The sequence below is a fragment of the Calypte anna genome, chromosome 13, assembly GCF_003957555.1.
Source record: "Calypte anna isolate BGI_N300 chromosome 13, bCalAnn1_v1.p, whole genome shotgun sequence".
NCBI classification, from domain to species: Eukaryota; Metazoa; Chordata; class Aves; order Apodiformes; family Trochilidae; genus Calypte; species Calypte anna.
The window spans coordinates 1,598,052-1,621,181 of NC_044259.1; the positions used below are offsets into that span (position 1 = coordinate 1,598,052).

Genomic DNA, 23,130 nt, shown 5'->3' on the forward strand with positions numbered 1-23,130 from the left:
GCCTCCCCGCCATTCCACGCACCTCCGCCGCTGATAACAACGCCTCCGATCCGGCTCCGGATCCCGCTCCGGGCTCCTCTCCGCTCCCCTCCGCCTCGCTGCAGCACGGCTCCGCACCGGGGGACGCTCGCAGACCGCCCGGCCGCCGAGCCAGCCAGCCAGCCAGCGATGGAGCCGGGCCGCAGCGGGCGGGGCTGCTGCACCGCTCCGGCCTTCCTCTCGCTCCTCCTCGGTCAGCAGCGGCACCCGCAGCCTCCTCCCGGCACTGCACCCACCCAGCGCTGCCCGAACCTCCGCTGCCACCGGCAGCTCGCTCAGACAGGTATCAAACCGCGCGGGGAAAATCAAGTCTGAATGCCGATATATGGAAACATAAATTTGGAAAAAAAAAAACAACTTTCTTTTGTCGCGACCTATCTGCTACTGCTATGTAGCAATCCCCATACCGAAAAGAATAGCGCTTGGACCTGTTTTTGAGTGATTTTTGTCTCAGTCTTGTTGCAAAGTGAAAGTACTTCATAGACCCGCACTAATTCCCCACATCCTCAGCCACAGACCGACACAACAAGAAAGATATTCCTTGAAATGAAGACCGGAAATTTCCTTCCTTCGCTTCCACTAAGCTCTGCTTTTCGAAATAGCACGTGTGCTTTCTACATTACGTTTCATTATAAAGAGTATTTCCAGCCTTTTCATCCCGCTTCGAAACCATCCCCATCAGGAACACTCCCATTCCACTCCACCCACCGAACCCAGTAGAAACGCAATCTTCCCCCCCCCGCCCTCCTTCAAGCGCATTAACCAAGCACCTCTCTTAGGGAAAGGAGAGAAAAGAAAGTCTATTAGCGTTTAAGATACCATTTCACGCCTCCACTTCTTTATGAAAGGCCAGTCAAGCCTTTTTCCTCCATCACCACCGAGGAAAGAAGCGCATTCCTTCCGGGAAACCCTCACCAACACTCCCCATGCAATATATACAGTCTAAAATTTGAGTTACAATTTTTGGTTTTGTTTTGCTTTTGAGATATCATTTCACACTCCTGCTTCTTCATGAACGGCAAAGAAAGAACTCCACTGAAAGAAATAAACTTATGCTACTAGTCAACAGCATGTTTTTCATCGAGAAAGAGAAAGCACAATCCATAAAATGGAAACACACATCTCCAAAAAGAAAAAGGTCTCCAACACTACCCTTCAATTGTATTGTCCCAACCCCATCACGAAACAAGAGAACTCGTTCTACACTGGAAGAAGTCACCTTCTGCGCTGCTAGGCCAAATTGTTTCAGACAAGAGAAACGTTCAAGACAAAACCTCTCGGCTCAACCTGAACTTGCCAACACCGAGAACAGAACTGAAAATTCTAACTCACAAGAAGGGAGTCGTTCTGAGCTTCTAGACCAAATTCTTTCTCTACAACAAAACCGTTAAAGACAAAACCACACAGCTCAGCCTGAACTCATAACCACCGAAGAAAAGAACTGCCACATCTATCTCACAAGAAGGGAATCACCTCACTCCATTCCCTCCCAGAGACACGCACCAGCACTCCCCATCTAACCAAACACCCACCGAAAACCTCAGAGCACGAGGCAACCACAGCAAAGGCTGGGAAAAAAGCAGGGTGAAGGAGCAGAGCGGTAGCGCTTGGGCTTACAGACCTGCGGTGCGTCGGGGCGGGCGGGCGGCTGTGCCGGTCCGGCGCTGTGGCTCGGGCTCCGCTCCCCGCAGGGCTCCCCGGCGAGCAGCTCCTCGGCGGGCAGGCTGGGCACGGGCGGCGGCGGCCAAGCGGGCTCGGGCAGGGCGCGTCCCGGCGCCACGCAGAGGTTGTAGGAGTAGGGCAAGGTGCCCTCGCAGAAGTCGGCCGGGAAGGCGGCGCCGGGCCCGGAGAAGCGCTGCGCGGCCAGGCAACGCAGGACGGCGGGCGGCCCGGCCCGGCGCAGCCGCGCCAGCACGGCCAGCGCCACGCTCAGCAGGAAGAGGGCGGAGAGCAGCGCCAGCGCCAGCACCAGGTAGAACTGCAGCTCGGCCGGCGAGTCGGCGCCCGCCGCCCGCTCGCTCAGCTCCGGCAGCGCCTCCTGCAAGCTCTCGGCCAGCACCACGTGCAGCGTGGCCGTGGCCGACAGCGCCGGCTGCCCGTGGTCCTTCACCACGGCCACCACCCGCTGCTTCGCCCGCGTCCTCTCCGACACGGCCCGCGCCGTCCGCACCTCGCCGCTGTGCAGCCCCACGCGGAACAGCGCCGGCTCCGCCGCCTGCCCCAGCTCGTACGACAGCCACGCGTTGCGCCCCGCGTCCGCGTCCACCGCCACCACCTTGCCCACCAGGTACCCGGCCTCGGCCGAACGCGGCACCACCTCGAACGCCAACGACGACGACGACAAGGAGGAAGCCTCGGCCCCCGCGGGGGTCCCTGCGGCGGGGGTCCCTGCCGGCGGCCACAGCACCCGCGGCGCGTTGTCGTTGCGGTCCAGCACGAAGACGCGCACCGTCGCCGTGGAGCTCCGCGCCGGCGCCCCGCCGTCCTGCGCCCGCACCGCCACCGTGAACTCGCGGCACTGCTCGTAGTCGAAGGAGCGCTGCGCGTACACCGCGCCGCTCCGCGCCTCCACCGACACGTACGGCGCCGCGCCCGCGCTGCCGCCCGCCAGCCAGTAGCTGACGCGCCCGTTGGCGCCCGCGTCCGCGTCCCGCGCAACCACGCGCACCACCGCCGCGCCCGCCGCGTTGTTCTCCGCCACGTACGCGCTGTACGCCGCCTCCTCGAACACCGGCGCGTTGTCGTTCACGTCCGACACCTCCAGCACCAGCTCCGCGCTGCTCCACAGCGACGGGCTGCCCCGGTCCCTCGCCACCACCCTCACGCGGTGCTCCGACGCCTGCTCGCGGTCCAGCGCGCTCGCCGTCAACACCTTGTACGACCCGCCCGACGAGGCCACCAGCGACAGCGGCGCCTCGCCCGACAGCTCGCACCGCACATCGCCGTTCTCCCCGGAGTCCGCATCGTTCACTTTCAGGAGGGCCACCACCGTGCCTGCTGGGGCATCCTCGGGAACGGGGCTCGACACCGATAGGATCGTGATTTCAGGAGCGTTGTCGTTCACGTCCAACACTTCCACCTCCACCTTGCAGTGAGCAACAAGACCTCCCCCGTCCCTCGCCTCCACCAGCAGCGTAAAGTCTCGAGTGTCCTCGTAGTCCAGCGGCTCCTTTAGCGTGATGATCCCACTCTCTGCATCCACCACGAACTTCTCAAGCACCTTGGACGGCATTTTCCCGAAGCCATAAGTGATGCGCGCGTTGGTGCCTGCATCGGCATCCGAGGCCGACACGTTCAAAACCGTCGAGCCCGACAAAGCGTCCTCCCGAAGGCTCACCCGGTACCGGTCCTGCGCGAACACGGGTGGGTTGTCGTTGGCGTCGGTGACGTTGATGCAGAGCTGGGCGGTGCCGCTGCGGGGCGGGTCACCGCCGTCCAGCGCCGTCAGCACCAACCGCACGCTCTGCTCGCTTTCTCGGTCCAGTGCTCGGCGCAGAACCAGCTCCGCGAACTTCTTCCTGTCCTCGCTTTCCTTCACCTCCACCTCGAAGTACTTGTTGGCCTCCAGCTCGTAGCCCTGCAGCGAGTTACTGCCCACGTCCGGGTCTTCAGCCATGACCAAGGCAAAACGAGTGCCGGGAGAAGTCAACTCATTGATCTCCATCTGAAAATTGTCTTGCAGGAACCTCGGGGCATTGTCGTTGACGTCCTGGATGTCGACGTGGACGTGGAAAACGTTGAGCGGGTTCTCCACCAGCGCCTCGAAGCTGACGGAGCAGGACGCCGCCTCGCCGCACATCTCCTCCCGGTCCAGCCTCTCGCTCACGTACAGCTCCCCTCTCTCCTCGCTCACCGAGAAGTATTTCAGCTGCTTTTTGGCTGCAGACACCACCCGCAGCTTGCGTGCCGGCAGCTCGGAGGGGCTCAGCCCCAGGTCCCTCGCCAGCGGCCCCACCAGCGAGCCTCTGCCCAGCTCCTCGGGGATGGCGTAGCGGATCCGCTCGCCCGCCGCCCGGCAGCACAAGCCCAGCAGCAACGCGGCCAGCACCACCACTCGCCCGGCTCCTCGCTCCCGGCTCGGCCTCTGCGTCTGCCTCCCCCCGCCCGCCATGCTCGTCCCCGCAGCTCGCCGCGATCCTCCCTCCTGCCGCTGCCCTTTCTGCTTGCCTGCCAGTCCCTCTCCGCAGGCAGCTCCGGGCTCGGACGCCGCTGCTCTCGCCTCTGCTGCCCGTGCCGCTGCCTCTCTGGCCGGCGCCGGGCGAGCGAGCAGCCTGCGGGGGCAGAACGCTGCGGCGGCTCCGGCTGCGGCTGCGGCTCCAGCGCCGCTCCGCGTCGGCCAACAGCGGCACCCGGAGGATCCGACACGGCACCGCAGCCTCCCCGTTAGCTTCTTTGCTTCATTTTCTTCAGACTCGGGTTTTAACAAATTTCGTGTCAGGTGCAGCACGTCTTGGAGTCAAACTCAGCGGGTTACCGGCTTTTTTTGTGTGAGATGTAGACAGGTCAATGGGAACAATGCAGTACTGTATGGCTGTGGAAGGCGTTATAATAATTTCTTCTCTCCGTACATGGGACAAAGACCAGGAAGGATCGTGTTGGATTCATCAGTAAATAATCAGAAACTGATTGGATCATTCGGTAAATAATGAGAAACTGAAGGAAGCAGAAGACACTTCAAGCTCTTCATTCTGGGCCTTGCAAAGGGTTTCCATCTTCTCCGGTTTTTTTTTGTTTTGTTTTTTTTTTTTCCCATTTGGCTCATTTATGCCTCTAAGATTTGTGCCACAGTTTTCCTTGTAGGAAGAACAATTACACTGAGAAATAGATCATCTCAAAGACATTTCTGTCTTGTGTACTGTCTAAACCTCTTCTCTTTCAGTTTAACAGTTTTGAATCTTGTCTTAGCATGACAGAACCTGGTAAAAACAGACACCCTGACATCGAGCTGTAGCTCATCACAACACACCAGGTAAAAGTAAGAAGCCTACAGATATGAATGGATCAGCTGGAATCATATTTTTTAGGTTAACCTTTATGAGAAGAAGAAACTCCAATGGTATGCCTGGTCCCACAACCCCAGAGTTAATTAAATGCCAATGAGAAGTAGAGGAAGGATCAGCTTTTCTTCCACAGCCCCTGCCAACAGAGTTCCTCTGAGTACTCTTTCAAAGCACAAGGAATTGCCAGGTTTGCTTCTGACCCTCTGAACTGGTAAAAACAAATGAGGTGATGATGCAGCACAATCAGACAAGGAAGGCTGGGACTGTTGTTTCCTCAGCACTGTTCTCAGAGGAAACAGAAGGATTCTAAGGGACATGGATGAGCAATGGCTGAAGTACAAGTCATCCAGCACAGACCTGGGACAATCTCCTCCCCACTCCTTTCACACGCACTGTTACACAGAGATGCAGCCTCAGCTCTATTCCTGCTTTCATCTACGCTCCCTGCACAAAACATAACAGAAACACAACCTCACAGGCAATGTCTCATTCTTCACTGCGAGCATCGACAATTATTCATTAGAAGTCTCCCAACTAGAACCATAAAAGCTTTATCCCAGAATACATACTGGAGGGTTTGGCTTCAGCCTTATTCTCATCACACCGCAAATTCTGCCTTACATGCTTGAACTGAGGTTTTGCTCCAACAGAAAACTCCCAGCTTCAAATGAAAACGGATGATCCAAAAAAATGGGGCTGATGAACATCAACCTCCAAGGAAACAAAGCCTGAAAGAAATGCTACATGGCAATATTCAAGGAAGAGAGGGACTAATAAAGGATGTTCCACACAGAAATTTTAAGCCATTCTACCCATCCATCATTATTCCAGGTACACACTTATGCTTAACAAATTTAGTGTCAGAGGGACTCCGAGTTCAGTGGAGCCAGAATGAAAACATGATTGGAACAGACAGCAAAATCAATTGCCCAGTCAAAGATGCACTGACCCACCAGTTTTCCGGGTTGGAAGACTCTCACCCTCCTTGGTCTCCATTCACACTCTTCAGATAAACCATGGGAAATACACAACACTAGGCCAGGTATGAGTGAAAGGCAAAAGAGCATTTCTTACTAGGGCTGGAAAACTGCTCCTCCACACTGATGATTTTAACAGATTGCTACTTTTAAAGAATATCTGTCAAACTGAGGCCTAGTTTTACAACACGAGGATAAACAACATGAGAAAAATTACCGAAGTATGAATGCACACAAAGTTATCTCACCACAGTCCTTGGAAGAAAGGTCAATATGCAGTGCAGTCAAAGATTTAGGTTTTTTCTTATCAGCTCAAAAAAACACCATCCTGCACATGAGCAGTTTGGAAGGTACATGACTGCAGGCATTAAGGCAATGTTTGTATCTATTCCAACCAAAAGCAATGAGTAACTCTGGGTGCATAAAAGAACCAGCTTCTTCTATATAGCTCAGATAACAGCCCCCAAGCCCAGACATTCCTGAGTAAAGCATCCTCCCATCTGCTACTGTTACTTCATATGTGCAAGAGACACCAATAACATCCCAAGGTTGGCTGATACTGGGAAAAGCTCAATACAACAAGGATGAGCACACACATCACAGCCTTTGAAGAACATGTGGATGTGGATTTGATGATTCTCATCCCCTTTCAGGATATGGGAAAAGGGAGCTTGGTATAAGTAGCAGAGGCCTCAGCATGAGGCATGACATGAAAGCACTCCTCCCAGTCAGATGGAGCACACACCACTCTTTTCCTGCCTGACTTCTTCCCACTCATTTCTCATCCTGTGTATTTCACAAGCATTTCTCCCAGTGACATGTTCAGACCTTATCAGGCACCCAGAGGCCCACACTTACCACATCACAACAAGCAAGGGAAGAATTGCACCACTGTGCACAGTAAAAAGCATCAACTGGGAAAGCAAAATGAAGAACACACAGCTTTGGCAGCTGAAGTCCAAGCAAGGTGACATCCAAAACTAAAACTCCTCCAGACTCATCTGGTGGACTTCTTCAGGGGGGTGATCAGAGTCAAGAGCAGTGATCATCCAAGAGACAATGGAACATTGGAAAAGAAAAATCATGGCCTAGGGAGAAATTCTGCCCTCCTTCTCCTGTCCTGCAGAGGATCAGCTTCTCCTAAGGTGGTGTTTCTATCTATTCCTCTGCATCAATCACAAAACACAATGATGCCATCACACCTCCTGCCTTTCACACCCACTGTAGCATAAGCCACAGGCACCAAAACAAGATAAGTGCTAAAGGAATCTCTGCTGATGGACACCGTGGAACCGGAACCAAAACAAACCAACAAAACCTTAAGAAAACATAAATCAGAAAAGCAAGAAGGAGACATAACATCATTAGAAGACAGACTCATCAGATAACCACAGCAAGACAACATCTCAGTCTTCACTGCAGGCCAGAAAAATTATCCCCCAGAGCACATAGAAGTCATTTATACCTCAGTCTGCAAGAGTTTCCAACAAGCCTGCTCTGCACGAAAACTATAGGGCTTCATTTTATGACACAGTCATCACCTCTCAGTCATCTAATCCATCACCCACTGCTCTCCCATTAATAACCCATAAGTGAAAACATCATAACACAGGCCTCTTCATCAAGCTGAGTCTTCTAAAAAATTACAGAATGGCCTCTTTAACCATGCAGAACCTTTCTATATGTACTTATCCCACAAAGAACACTATGGCTGGAGAACTGGCATTGCCTTGCAGGACAGGGAAACCAGATGAATGGCATCAGAGATGAAATCAGGCACACAAACCCGTCCATTGCCCTAGTTCAGAGCCAGTCTCTCACCCTCCTTGCTCTGCATTCACTGCTCTTGGCTGCACCACAGATAATATTCAGCAGTTTGCCCATGTGTCAAGGAGGCAAAAGAGTATTTCATTCAGCTGCATGTTGAGGAAACAGAATTGCATCAAAGTCTTTGCCTCCTGCCGACCATCTTCAAGGTATGGCTGGGAACTCTACCCTAGCCTCAAAAATCTAACAGATCTTTTCATGTACTCAGGGCTACCATCCACAGCTAGGATCCTCTGCAGACCCCCTTAACAAACAAATCAACAATGGGAAACCTTCAATGAAGGCATCAGAAGAACATTTCAGGCTCTGTCAACTCCAGAAGATAACCATGAAAGGCATCAAATTGGATAAAAGTCCACAGAAAGCTCACACCAAAGACTGGTGCCATAGTTCCTCACTTTCCTTGGATAATAACGTAGGGAAAATGCAAAGAATCACAACATTTTAACATTTCAGGTTATGTCAACTGCAGAAGATGAACATGAAAGGCATCTCAGTCATCTAATGTCAGTCATCACAAGATGACCTCTCAGTCATCTGTTCCATCACCCACTGCTCTCCCACAAATAACCCATAAGTGAAAACATCATAACACAGGCCTCTTCCTCAAACTGAGTCTGCTGAGAAATTATAAAATGGCCCCTTTAACCATGAAAGGCATCGAACTGGATAAAAGACCACAGGAAGCTCACACCAAGAACCATAGCCATAGTTCCACACTTTCTTGGATAATATGGTCAGGAACATGCATAGAATCACAAGTTCTGTCCATATATGACAAGTAGAAGAAACTGAGCCCTTAAACGTAACTATTTCATCCATTCTAAATCACCCCAGAGCAAACTTTTCACCTCCCACGTCGCTCTTTGAAGCACACAAACATCACTCAACGGGAAAGTCACCCTTACGGTCACACACCACTGAACGGAAACGTCAGCAAATGTTTTCTCCTTAGCAGAAAAAAAAGATCCCAGCATGGATGCACAACAACAGATTAACCTGCTCACCACACTAATTCAAAGAAATGGAAAATATTCTCAAGGCAGAGAAGTTGCCCAGCGCCAATAAAGACACAGTCATCAAAGTAGAAGCTCACAGGCACCATCAGCCTGCAGCAAGGGGGCGACGGGCAACACACAACACCAGGACACGTTTAGCTTCATCCTGTGATACCCAGCAGCAAACCCCATGAATTAAAAGCCCTCACACCTCCGATCCATCACGACCACCTCACACGGAGCACAGGAAAGCGTCGCAGAGCAATTGAAGTCAGAGGCACTCACCGGGGTCGGGGCGGTGGGTCGGGGGGGCAGGGGCACCGTCAGGGTCCTCGGCGAGCAGCGGCGCGGGGCTCGTCGGGCGGCGGTCGGGCCGGCAGGGTGTCACAGCAGCTGCCGGGCGACAAGCGGAGGTGGCTCTTGCGCGAGTCGCGGTGGGCGACACCTCGTGCGAGTAGGAGTGCAGGAAGGCGCGACGCCGTCGATGCCCACGAAGTGCGAGGCCGGGACGCCGCGCAAGGCGCCGCTGCCGCCGCCAGCAGCTGCTGCGAGCGGCGCCAGCGCCGCAGGCGCAGCGTCAGCAGCAGCAGTCAGGAAGGCGAGGAAGAGGCAGGACACGGCCGCCACGGCCACCGACCAGCCAGCGCGTCAGCCTGCCGCCCCGCCTCGCCGGCCCCCGCCGCCGCCGCCGACGAGCCCGCGCTGCCCAGCTCCGACACCAGCTCGCCACGCTCTCGGCCAGCACCAGCGTCAGCGTCGCCGTGGCCGACAGCGCCGGCCGCCGTGGTCCTTCACCACCACCACCAGGCTCTGCCGCGCCGCGTCGCGGGCCCACGGGAACGCGCCGTCCGCACCTCGCCGCTGTGCAGCCCCCACGCGGAACAGACCCGGCTCCGTTCGCCTTCCACACCTCGTACGACAGCCACGCGTTCTGACCGCGTCCGCGTCCACCGCCACCACCTTGGCCACCAGCGAGCCGGGCTCCGACCACCGCGCGGCGCAGCTCCACCGCCGGCCACCCCACTGACGACGACGACCCGAGGCCGAGGCCGGCGGCGGGTAGAGCACCTGCGGCGCCTGTTGTCGTCTCGTCCAGGATCTCCGCCGCACCGACACGTTGCTGCTCAGCGCCGGCGCGCCGCCGTCCTCCGCCACCCACCCACAGCCCCCCTTCGCGCACCTCCTCGTAGTCGAAGGAGCGCAGCGCGTACAGCGCGCCCGTCTCCGCCTGCACCGACACGTACGACGACAGCGCTGCTCCCGCAACCCGGCCCTCCACCAGCCGGTACCGCACGCGCGCGTTCTCCCCCAGTCCGCGTCCGACGCCCGCACCCGCACCACCACCGCGCCCGCCGCGTTGTTCTCGGCCACACGCGCGCTGTACCGCTCCTCCGAGAACACCGGCGCGTTGTCGTTCACGTCCAGCACCCGCAGCGCCAGCACCGCGCTGCTCCACAGCGCCGGCGACCCGCCGTCTGCCGCCCGCACCGTCACGTTGTACTCCGACACCTTCTCCCGGTCCAGCTCCCGAGACGTCTCCACGCTGTAGTAGTTTCCTCGCGAGCTCCGAAGCCGGAACGGGACGCCCCCATCCAGCGAGCACCGCACCTGCCCGTTGGCTCCCGAATCTCTGTCTTGTACGTGCAGCAAGGCCACCACCGTCCCCGACGGAGCGTCCTCAGAAATCTCGCTCAGCTGAGAAGGTTATTATCAATTCGGGTGCGTTGTTCGTTGACGTCTGTCACAGAGATGGAAACTTTCGCCGTGTCGAAAAGGTCCCCTCCATCCCGTGCCTGTACTTCCAGTTCGTAGACGACTTCTTCCTCGAAGTCCAGGGTCCTCAACAGCGTGAACTCTCCCGTCTCGGTGTTCAGATGGAAAATCTCTGAGTCCATGTCTGCTCTTTTCTTCAGCCGAGTATTTGACGAGCCCATTAATGCCCTCGTCGGCGTCGGTGGCCCGTGAGGGGTGACGAGGATGAAGCCCACGGGCACGTCCTCCGCCACACGCACCGTGTACTCCGCCGCGCTGAACACCGGCGCGTTGTCGTTGGCGTCCAGCACCGCCACGCGGATCCGCGCCGTGCCCGTCCCGTGCCGGCTCTCCGCCGTCGCTCGCCCCGCAGCACCAGCTCGTGAAACGCCGCCTCCTCCCGGTCCAGCGCCTTCGCCAGCACCAGCTCGGGCCGCTGATCCCCGCCGGGGCCCGTCTGCACGGCCAGCGAGAAGTGCTCGTCGCCGCTCAGCTCGTAGCTCTGCAGAGAATTCCGTCCCAAATCCGGGTCGTGAGCTCTGGCTAAGGGGAACCGGGACCCCGGAGCTGTCGTCTCGCTCATTCTCTCCTCGATCTCTGTTTCCTTGAAGCTGGGCGCGTTGTCGTTAATGTCTGTGATTTCCCACTTCGATTTCGTAAAACTTCATTTCCCCCCTCCACTATCAGCTCACACCGCAGCACGCATTTCTCCACCAGCCGGCACAGCTGCTCCCGGTCTATCCTTCCGCTGTCACCAAATGTCCCTTCTTCCCCTGCAGACCGAAATACTGTGTCCTGCCTCTGTCTATGAGGCGGACGCCGCGTTCTCCGAGCGCCGTCAGGTCCAGCGCCAGGTCCTTGGCCACGTCGCCCACGAACGAGCCCTTGGGCATCTCCTCGGGAACGAGTAGCGCAGCTGTCCCCACGCGCCTCCCACGCCGCCACCAGCACGCCCCACAGCAGGGCTCGCTCCGCCGGCCCAACGCCTCCCCGCCATTCCACGCACCTCCGCCGCTGATAACAACGCCTCCGATCCGGCTCCGGGATCCCGCTCGGGCTCCTCTCCGCTCCCCTCCGCCTCGCTGCAGCACGGCTCCGCACCGGGGACGCTCGCAGACCCGCCCGGCCGCCGAGCCAGCCAGCCAGCCAGCGATGGAGCCGGGCCGCAGCGGGCGGGGCTGCTGCACCGCTCCGGCCTTTCCTCTCGCTCCTCCTCGGTCAGCAGCGGCACCCGCAGCCTCCTCCCGGCACTGCACCCACCCAGCGCTGACTCCGCTATATCCCGCCGATTGGTTTCATACGAAAGGAAAAAAACAAGTTCGGAATGTCGCTATATATATAAGTATGACGTGGACGATATTTCAGCCTTTTCTCCAATACTTCGAAATCACGAAAATCTCCCCACGACTTGCACAGCTTTCGTAGCAGTCGAGCTTAAATGACATTTCCCTTACCTTTTCTGCAGACTAAAAATACCTCGTACAGACAGAGCAATTCCCCACTTCTCTGTTGACAGCACGAGGCACCAATGAGAGGCCTCCCACAAGCCGAGGTCGGTGATTGCCTTTCATTTTGCTTCCTCATTACTGGGTTTTTCTGCAAAAAATGAGTGTTGTTTGGATCGCATCGCTAATTGTGAAATATTACGTGTGACATAAATAAGGGAAACACTATTTATTTTATTACAGCGCTATATTGTTTTACCTTGAAGATATTCCTCATCTTTCCCTATTAGTACCATTAGTTCTTAGAACCATCTTAGAATTTCTGTAGCACTCATGCTTACGTGACTGATGCACAGAAAGCAGGAAGAAATAAAATAAGGTCCCTTGGCAAGAAAATAAGGTCTAAGGGACTGCAAATTGCTTGTGAAGTATTCGTCTAATCCCTGATCCTTCTTCGTGAAAGACAGCTTTTCAGTAAAGTAAGACAGCAGAACACAAGTACAGCTACAAATCCATATCGACACGGGACCACCTCTACTGTGCCTTTGTACATCGTTCAGTTGCTAAATTACCTTCGTTTGCACATCTATGCTATTAGCATGGGTAGAGACCTCTCCTGGTAAACGTCATGAAGAAAGAAAGCACGGTTCAACAGGAAAATTCGTCCACGACACCATCATAAAGAGGACCAGATCTCATTCTGCACAAGAGGAAGTTCCTTTTGTAAATATTTGCCACAACAAAGGCACGAGGACAAAACCTGTCAGGTAAAAGTGAACCTGTCACTATCAAAGAACAGAGCAGTGCCAGAGTAATTGACTTCTCTTGGTCTAATGGATTTACCCACCCCATTCCATTCCCTCCCGGGGACATGTCCCAGCACTCCCCATCCGAGATAAACCCGTGAATATGTTGAACAGATTGAACCAATTATTGACCCAGGAAGGGCACCGCTGGTTACAGGCCTCCAACTCGGCTGTGGTCCACTCATCGCCACTCTGAGTTCTCTCACATAGCCAGCTCTCACTCCACATAACTGCCCCACTCATCAGCCCCACAATTCTTCTGTTTCCTAATGAGAAAGTTACGGGACTGAGTATCAAAACTCTTACTGAAGTCAAGGTAGATAGCATCCACGGACTGCTCTCCCTCATCTAGACACACAGTAAGAAGGAGCCACGAAAACATGTTTCTTGAAGAAGCTGTTTTAGAGAACAAAAAGGACGACGACAAAAAATCTCAAGTCAACATGAACTGATCATCACCTAAGAACCGAAAAGAGCCGCAGCGAACTGACTGAATTTAGAGGAAGTCACCCAGCTCTCCCATTCCCTCAGGGACACATGCAGCAGAACTCCCTCTCCACACATTCACCCGATGAAAACCCAGCGTTCAGTGCGGAGGCTGGGAAAGAAGCAGGGTGAAGAGAAAAACAACAAGGAGTCACCTTCTCCGCTACTAGCACAAAAGCTCTCGGCACAACCTGAACCTGTCAACACCGAAAAACAGAACTGAAAATTCTAACTCACAAGAAGGGAGTCACCCCTCTTCATTCCCTCCTGTAGGCACTCACCAGCACTCCCCATCTAACCAATCACCCACCGAAAACCACAGAGCAAGAGTCACCGACAGCAAAGGCTGGGAAAGACAGCAGGGTGAAGGAGCAGAGCGGTAGCGCTTGGGCTTACAGACCTGCGGTGCGTCGGGGCGGGCGGGCGGCTGTGCCGGTCCGGCGCTTGTGGCTCGGGCTCCGCTCCCGCAGGGCTCCCCGGCGAGCAGCTCCTCGGCGGGCAGGCTGGGCACGGGCGGCGGCGGCCAGCGAGCCTCGGCAGGGCGCGTCCCGGCGCCACGCAGAGGTTGTAGGAGTAGGGCAAGGTGCCCTCGCAGGAGTCGGCCGGGAAGGCGGCGCCGGGCCCGGAGAAGCGCTGCGCGGCCAGGCAGCGCAGGACGGCGGGCGGCCCGGCCCGGCGCAGCCGCGCCAGCACGGCCAGCGCCACGCTCAGCAGGAAGGAGGGCGGAGAGCAGCGCCAGCGCCAGCACCAGGTAGAACTGCAGCTCGGCCGGCGAGTCGGCGCCCGCCGCCCGCTCGCTCAGCTCCGGCAGCGCCTCCGCAAGCTCTCGGCCAGCACCACGTGCAGCGTGGCCGTGGCCGACAGCGCCGGCTGCCCGTGGTCCTTCACCACGGCCACCACCCGCTGCTTCGCCGCGTCCCTCTCCGACACGGCCCGCGCCGTCCGCACCTCGCGCCTGGTGCAGCCCCACGCGGAACAGCGCCGGCTCCGCCGCCTGCACCAGCTCGTACGACAGCCACGCGTTGCGCCCCGCGTCCGCGTCCACCGCCACCACCTTGCCCACCAGGTACCCGGCTCGGCCGAACGCGGCACCACCTCGAACGCCAACGACGACGACAAAGACGACGACGAGGAGGAAGCCTCGGCCCCCGCGGGGGTCCCTGCCGGCGGCCACAGCACCCGCGGCGCGTTGTCGTTGCGGTCCAGCACGAAGACGCGCACCGTCGCCGTGGAGCTCCGCGCCGGCGCCCCGCCGTCCTGCGCCCGCACCGCCACCGTGAACTCGCGGCACTGCTCGTAGTCGAAGGAGCGCTGCGCGTACACCGCGCCGCTCCGCGCCTCCACCGACACGTACGGCGCCGCGCACGCGCTGCCGCCCGCCAGCCAGTAGCTGACGCGCCCGTTGGCGCCCGCGTCCGCGTCCCCGCGCAACCACGCGCACCACCGCCGCGCCGCCGCGTTGTTCTCCGCCACGTACGCGCTGTACGCCGCTCCTCGAACACCGGCGCGTTGTCGTTCACGTCCGACACCTCCAGCACCAGCTCCGCGCTGCCCACAGCGACGGGCTGCCCCGGTCCCTCGCCACCACCCTCACGCGGTGCTCCGACGCCTGCTCGCGGTCCAGCGCGCTCGCCGTCAACACCTTGTACGACCCGCCCGACGAGGCCACCAGCGACAGCGGCGCCTCGCCCGACAGCTCGCACCGCACATCGCCGTTCTCCCCGGAGTCCGCATCGTTGACGTTCAGGAGTGCCACCACCGTGCCTGCTGGGGCATCCTCGGGCACGGGGCTCGACACCGATAGGATCGTGATTTCGGGAGCGTTGTCGTTCACGTCCAACACTTCCACGTCCACTTTGCAGTGAGCTGTCAACCCGCCCCCGTCCCTAGCTTCCACAGCCAAGCTGAAATCACGCGTTTCCTCATAGTCCAGCGCCTCCTTTAGTGTGATGATCCCGCTCTCTGCGTCCACCACGAACTTGTCAAGCACCTTCGCCGGAGTTTCTCCGAAGCCATAGCTGATGCGCGCGTTAGTTCCGGCGTCAGCGTCCGAGGCCGACACGTTCAACACCGTCGAGCCCGGCAAAGCGTCCTCCCGAAGGGCTCACCCTGTACCAGTCCTGCGCGAACACGGGTGGGTTGTCGTTGGCGTCGGTGACGTTGATGCAGAGCTGGGCGGTGCCGCTGCGGGGCGGGTCACCGCCGTCCAGCGCCCTCAGCACCAACCGCACGCTCTGCTCGCTCTCCCGGTCCAGCGGTCTTCGCAGAACCAGTTCCGCGAACTTCTTGCCATCCTGCCTCTCCTTCACCTCCACCTCGAAGTACTTGTTGGCCTCCAGCTCGTAGCTCTGCAGCGAGTTACTGCCCACGTCCGGGTCTTCGGCCATGCCCAAGTGAAATCGGGTGCCAGGAGCTGTCGATTCAATGATTTGGAAGTCGAAGTTGTCCTTTAGAAAACGGGGCGCAATTGTCGTTGACGTCCTGGATGTCGACGTGGACGTGGAAAACGTTGAGCGGGGTTCTCCACCAGCGCCTCGAAAGCTGACGGAGCAGGACGCCCGCCTCGCCGCACATCTCCTCCCGGTCCAGCCTCTCGCTCACGTACAGCTCCCCGCTCTCCTCGCTCACCGAGAAGTATTTCAGCTGCTTTTTGGCTGCAGACACCACCCGCAGCTTGCGTGCCGGCCAGCTCGGCGGGGCTCAGCCCCAGGTCCCTCGCCAGCGGCCCACCAGCGAGCCTCTGCCCAGCTCCTCGGGGATGGCGTAGCGGATCCGCTCGCCGCCGCCCGCATGCACAAGCCCAGCACCAAAGGCGGCCAGCACCACCACTCGCCCGCCTGCTCGCTCCTGGCTCGGCCTCTGCCCCTCCCCGCACGCCATGCTCGTCCCCGCAGCTCGCCGCGATCCTCCCTCCTGCCGCTGCCCTTTCTGCTTGCCTGCCAGTCCCTCTCCGCAGGCAGCTCCGGGCTCGGACGCCGCTGCTCTCGCCTCTGCTGCCCGTGCCGCTGCCGCTCTGGCCGGCGCCGGGCGAGCGAGCAGCCTGCGGGGCAGAACGCTGCGGCGGCCGGCTGCGGCTCCAGCGCCGCTCCGCGGTCGGCCAACAGCGGCACCCGGAGGATCCGACCACGGCACCGCAGCCTCCCCGTTAGCTTCTTTGCTTCCATTTTCCTTCAAGACTCGGGTTTTATCAAATTCTGTGTCAGGTGCAGCACGTCTTGGAGTCAAACTCTTTCCAAAGAAGACCACTTCGACCCATTCTTATTTTCTTGCTTTCATTCCAGCTTCTCGCACTCCTTGATCTGGCTTTTACAGCTTTCGAGGAAACCCAGACAACACCCAACATTGGGCCATATATCAGCAAAAGAGCATTTCATTCTACAGTATTTTAGGGGAATGTAAGTATATCAAATCATTGCCTTGGCAGCTTTAGAATTTCTGGTCATGGAAGGAAGCTGCTCCTCCTGCCTTGTCATTTTAACCAATTTCTACTTTTCCAGACTACCATCTTTAACTGGCTTTACAACATGAGGGGAACATGGAAAGAATTGATACCTACTGAAGTGGAGGCATCAGAGTTCTATTTTTCACCCCTTATCAGCCTTATCAGGTCACAAGAAGAGTATTAATTGGATCCAAGAAGAGTTGTGCTGACAGCACATCAGCTCTTCTGAATGAAGCTCTACATCACAAAGACATAGAGATGCCAAAAAGATGTTTCACACAGGAGTTCCTAGACAAAGAAACCTTAGCTATGTCCATGGCTATTGCATACAGGAAAATTGTTTCTTTTATAAATGCAAAAAGAGGCTTTGTGTAGGTAGCAGGACCTTTGGGCGTTAGTCACACTTTGAAAACTTCACCCCAATGGATGGATTATACATCTCTCTTTTCCTGGTTCCAAGCCATCTCTCACTGATCTTACACTCACTTCTCACCATGTCTCCATAACAAGCAAAAGTATTCCTTCTAGTGACATTTTCAGACACATTATCAAACATAGAGTCCCACCTGTACCACATCATGACAAATATGGCAAGAATTTCACCACTGTTCACAGCAAACACCGTGCAGTCAGAAACAAACTGCAAAACATAGGTCTAGGCCAGTGGGAGTCCAAGCAAGGTGATATTCAAATCTCTGCCTTCTTCTTTCACATGCACTGTTCACAGAGATGAAACTTCTGCTAAGATCAGGTTTTCCACCTGTTCCCCTCTGACAATAAGAACCCACAAAGACATCCCCACATCTCCTGCCTTCCAAATCTGCTGTACCAAGTGGCACTAATACACAACATGCTTCTAGAATAAAAGCTATGCTGATTACTACTAGTAACCTACATAAATAATAGACAAGGGAGGGGGAAAAGAAACAACCCACAAAAAGCCCAACAAATATAAATCAGGTCAGAAAGGCAAGGGAGCATTTGAACTGTTCAAGAAAATATAAAGGATCTTGTTATCAGCAAAACTCACTGCAAAGTCCTCTTGGTTTTCACTGCAGACAATGATATTCATTCCCAAGAGCACCTGGGAGTCATTCCAAAAGCTGCTGCCCATTATCTTACTCTGGATTACAGAGTGGGAAGGTTCATTTTATGAAAGTCTTCAGCTCTCACAATTTTGATCCCACTGTCTGGCCTGCTCATCTCCCATGAAGATAAAGACATAACTGTACACATCTTATCATCAGCCTGTTTCTTCAAGGAAGTCTTCCAGGTATTGCAGCAAGGTCTCCAAGTACTTTGCCAATGAGAAAAGGGAAATGCACAGAACCACAACTACAGGACCCCTATAACAACTAGAAGTACTGAATATTGACACCTACCTTTCAGGCAGTTCAGACTGTACCACAGGCAGCTCTTCCACTTGCCCTGTCCTCTGTGCACACCAACTTTGCAGACACTCATCAGTGACAGAAATGTTTCACACACAGCTTCTCTGTCCAGAGAACAAGGATCACAACAGGGATGCACGCAGAGAGACTTCTCTGCTCTGCACACTCAGTGGAAGGAGGGCAAAGACTTTCTGAAGGGCCTAAGTGATGCAAATCTCAGTCACAGACTCAGCTGTTGCTGTCGGCTCAAAGACACCATCACTGCACGTGGGCAACTTGGAAGCTACAGGACACTGCAACATCCATCCAATGTTTGTGTCTACACTAAATAACCACAACCCACAGGAAAAGCTGTCTCCAGCAGGACAGGGCATAAGATGAGTAACTCCCTCACACATACTTCAAATAACAGGCCCCAAACACAGAAATTCCTGACTGAAATACACTTCCACCCACTACCTTCACACCAAGCTTAACACAGACAAAACATCAGCAGTAACCTGATAGCAGCTACAGCCAGCAATACCATCTGAAGGCTGATCAAGTCTGGAAAAAGCTTCACACAGCAAGGATGAAGATCAACATCACAAAGACATAACATGTTCAAGAATGATGTTTCAAACAGTTTCACACACAGCTGAGACCTTCAGACTCTGGTCTGGTGAGGTCACTCCAGGCGCTCTGCAGATTCAAGTGCAGTGATCATCCAAGAGAGAAAGGAATATCCATGCTCATGGCTTGGGGGAATGTCTGCTCTTCTATCACATGCACTGACTCACAGAGATGCTACTTCTGCTAAGGTCAGGTTTCCATCTCTTCCCCTGAAGAACAACACACAAAGATACCCTCAGATATCATGCCTTTCACACCTGCTATAGAATGATCAAGAGGCACCAACACATGACATGTTGTCTGTGTTGATTATTCCAAGCAGACTTGTTAAACAAAGAAGGACAAAAGAAAGAAAAACAAAACAAGGAATCAAGCAAGCTGACATGTAATCAAACCATTGTCCAGACAAGCCAGACTAACCCAACAGTTTTTGTAGTTTAAAGTCAGCCTCTCACCCTCCTTACTCTGGCTGCAGTTTCATGGCTTTGGCAATGAACAGAATCAAGGTATGGACAATTACAGATCTGCTGTTTTCAAGGTTACCCAAAACCATGACACACAGCTTTACCCCCTGACAAAAGCAAAGAAGGAGCAGGGAACTCACAGAAGTGTATTAATCAGAGCTTCACATTTCAGATTCTAACTTTTGCAACAGCAAACACAGGGAATATGTTGCTAAGGAAAGGTACCTAAACAGATTAAAAACACTCAAATCCTGAAACACAGATTGTATGTAAAAAAACTTGTTTTCCTCTTCTCTAGAAACCGATGACACATTAAAAGCTAAGAAACACCAAAGAAAAGTCACAGCTATCAAAATACTAGCTCAAAAGAAACATCAGACTTCTTGAGCAGATGAGCAACTCAAAACACAGGGTGCACTCCTGTGCACTAATGCAAAATTAACATCTAGGCCTAAGAGCCACCATTCACAGGAGTCCTCAGGCAACAGCAAAGGAGATGACGAATTGACAACAAAGAGATCAAGAAAGAGAGGGCGGGAGAAGGTGGTCAGAGGCACTCACCGGGGTCGGGGCGGTGGGGTCAGGGGGGCAGGGGGCACCGTCAGGGTCCTCGCGAGCAGCGGCGCGGGCTCGTCGGGCGGCGGTCGGGCCGGCAGGGTGTCACAGCAGCTGCCGGGCGACAAGCGGAGGTGGCTCTTGCGCGAGTCGGCGGTGAGCGACACCTCGTGCGAGTAGGAGTGCAGGAAGGCGCGGACGCCGTCGATGCCCACGAAGTGCGAGGCCGGGACGCCGCGCAAGGCGCCGCTGCCCGCCGCCAGCAGCTGCTGCGAGCGGCGCCAGCGCCGCAGGCGCAGCGTCAGCAGCAGCAGCAGGAAAGGCGAGGAAGAGGCAGGACACGGCCGCCACGGCCACCACCAGCCAGCGCGTCAGCCTGCCGCCCGCCTCGCCCGGCCCCGCCGCCGCCGCCGACGAGCCCGCGCTGCCAGCTCCGACACCAGCTCGGCCACGCTCTCGGCCCAGCACCAGCGTCAGCGTCGCCGTGGCCGACAGCGCCGGCCGCCCGTGGTCCTTCACCACACCACCAGGCTCTGCCGCGCCGCGTCGCGGGCCAGCGGGAACCGCGCCGTCCGCACCTCGCCGCTGTGCAGCCCCACGCGGAACAGACCCGGCTCCGTCGCCTTCCACACCTCGTACGACAGCCACGCGTTCTGACCCGCGTCCGCGTCCACCGCCACCACCTTGGCCACCAGCGAGCCGGGCTCCGACCACCGCGGCGCCAGCTCCACCGCCGGCCACCCCACTGACGATCCCGACGAAGACGACGAGGCCGGCGGCGGGTAGAGCACCTGCGGCGCGTTGTCGTTCTCGTCCAGGATCTCCAGCCGCACCGACACGTTGCTGCTCAGCGCCGGCGCGCCGCCGTCCTCCGCCACCACCCACAGCCCCACCTCGCGCACCTCCTCGTAGTCGAAGGAGCGCAGCGCGTACAGCGCGCCCGTCTCCGCCTGCACCGACACGTACGACGACAGCGCTGCTCCCCGCACCCGGCCCTCCACCAGCCGGTACCGCACGCGCGCGTTCTCCCCCCAGTCCGCGTCCGACGCCCGCACCCGCACCACCGCCGCGCCCGCCGCGTTGTTCTCGGCCACACGCGCGCTGTACCGCTCCTCCGAGAACACCGGCGCGTTGTCGTTCACGTCCAGCACCCGCAGCGCCAGCACCGCGCTGCTCCACAGCGACGGCGACCCACCGTCTGCTGCCCGCACCGTCACGTTGTACTCCGACACCTTCTCCCGGTCCAGCTCCCGAGACGTCTCCACGCTGTAGTAGTTTCCGCGCGAGCTCCGAAGCCGGAAAGGGACTCCGCCTTCTAGCGAACATCGCACCTGGCCGTTGGCTCCCGAATCCCGATCCTGTACGTTTAGTAAGGCCACCACAGTGCCAGTAGGCGCGTCCTCGGAGATCTCGCTCACTGCCGACCGCACAGAAATCTGAGGAGCATTGTCATTGACATCTGTCAAGGAGATGGTAACTTTAGCAGTATGGAAAAGGCCACCTCCGTCCCGAGCCTGTACTTCCAGTTCAAAAGAGTCTGCTTCTTCGAAGTCCAGGCTTTGCACCACAGTGATCGCTCCTGTCTCGGAGTCTAAACGTAAAACATTCGGGGACATGTCCTTCGTTTTCTTCCACGAGTATTTGACGTGGCCGTTCATGCCCTCGTCAGCGTCGGTGGCCGTGAGGGTGACGAGGACGGAGCCCACGGGCACGTCCTCCGCCACACGCACCGTGTACTCCGCCGCGCTGAACACGGGCGCATTGTCGTTGGCGTCCAGCACCGCCACGCGGATCCGCGCCGTGCCCGTCCGTGCCGGCTCTCCGCCGTCGCTCGCCCGCAGCACCAGCTCGTGAAACGCCGCCTCCTCCCGGTCCAGCGCCTTCGCCAGCACCAGCTCGGGCCGCTGATCCCCGCCGGGGCCCGTCTGCACGGCCAGCGAGAAGTGCTCGTCGCCGCTCAGCTCGTAGCTCTGCAGGGAATTCTGACCTAAGTCTGGGTCGTGAGCCTCGGCCAAGAAAAAACGGGTCCCCGGCACCGTCGTCTCGCTCATCGACAACTCCGTGGCAGTCTCTGGGAAACTAGGCGTGTTATCATTTATGTCCGTGATTTCCACTTCGATTTCGTAATACTTCATCTCCCCCTCCACTATCAGCTCACACCGCAGCACGCATTTCTCCACCAGCCGGCACAGCTGCTCCCGGTCTATCCTCTCCGCTGTCACCAAATGTCCCGTTTTCCCCTGCAGACCCAAATACTGCGTCCTTCCTTCAGACACAAGGCGGACGCCGCGTTCTCCGAGCGCAGTCAGGTCCAGCGCCAGGTCCTTGGCCACGTCGCCCACGAACGAGCCCTTGGGCAGCTCCTCGGGAACCGAGTAGCGCAGCTGTCCCCACGCCGCCTCCCACGCCGCCACCAGCACGCCCCACAGCAGGGCTCGCTCCCGCCGGCCCCAACGCCTCCCCGCCATTCCACGCACCTCCGCCGATAACAACGCCGCCTATCCGGCTCCGGATCCCGCTCCGGGCTCCTCTCCGCTCCCCTCCGCCTCGCTGCAGCACGGCTCCGCACCGGGGGACGCTCGCAGACCGCCCGGCCGCCGAGCCAGCCAGCCAGCCAGCGATGGAGCCGGGCCGCAGCGGGCGGGGCTGCTGCACCGCTCCGGCCTTCCTCTCGCTCCTCCTCGGTCAGCAGCGGCACCCGCAGCCTCCTCCCGGCACTGCACCCACCCAGCCCTCGCCTCGGTGTCTGCCTTGTTTTTTTTGTAAGCTGTTTTTTACTTAATGCAAGTGTCTGTTTTTACAGTGAAGGTAAAATGATTTGTTAGTGAGATTTTACGTTTCGTTTGCGATCATCCTTGAATGGCTTGTACAGGATGAAAACGAAATAGAAGGTTGAGAAGTGATAAAAACACGTCTCATATTCAAACACTAACGGGCTCATTATACGGGGCTTCTCTCAAACTCGGAGGAAAATGGTACACAAAGAGTAACAACGGCTATTTTCCCTATATCCATGCTTCAGAAACACTACTTTCACTTGGAGAAAAGCAATAGAACGCTCCAGCGAAGCCTCTGAATTCAGAACTGGAAACATGAACAAGCAGGAGATGCAGTTATTACTGAAAAAGTAAAATGAATGGGATTTAACCGGTGATTTTCACAATAACATCCTTTTTTCCCTTATAAAATATTCAGCTTGTCCCCGAGTCTTCATCTAGGACAGACACCTATCCAACCCAGTCTTGTAGAAGAGCAGAAGACAAGCGCAGCTGCACGCCTTCACCTCCACGGATCACTTGTAGGTGGCCTTTATTCAAGTGCATAGTTGCTGTAATT

At 56.6% G+C, this 23,130-nt stretch overlaps 2 protein-coding genes and 1 pseudogene across 2 annotated transcripts; all 3 read right to left on the reverse strand.

Moving 5' to 3' along the window:
* Positions 1–1,579: 1,579 nt before the first annotated feature.
* LOC115599088 (protocadherin gamma-B5-like) lies at positions 1,580–4,150 on the reverse strand. The gene has a single exon (XM_030459370.1). It carries the CDS (start codon positions 4,148–4,150, stop codon positions 1,580–1,582), a length of 2,571 nt encoding a protein of 856 aa, XP_030315230.1.
* Positions 4,151–9,112: 4,962 nt separating this feature from the next.
* On the reverse strand, positions 9,113–12,624 carry LOC115599089 (annotated as a pseudogene).
* Positions 12,625–13,408: 784 nt separating this feature from the next.
* LOC115599090 (protocadherin gamma-A12-like) lies at positions 13,409–22,735 on the reverse strand. The gene is given in 9 exon segments (XM_030459371.1): positions 13,409–13,442; positions 13,731–14,047; positions 14,049–14,149; positions 14,152–14,278; positions 20,373–22,246; positions 22,249–22,371; positions 22,374–22,445; positions 22,448–22,544; positions 22,631–22,735. Coding segments are annotated over 9 exon segments (2,850 nt in total).
* Between the last annotated feature and the right edge of the window lie 395 nt (positions 22,736–23,130).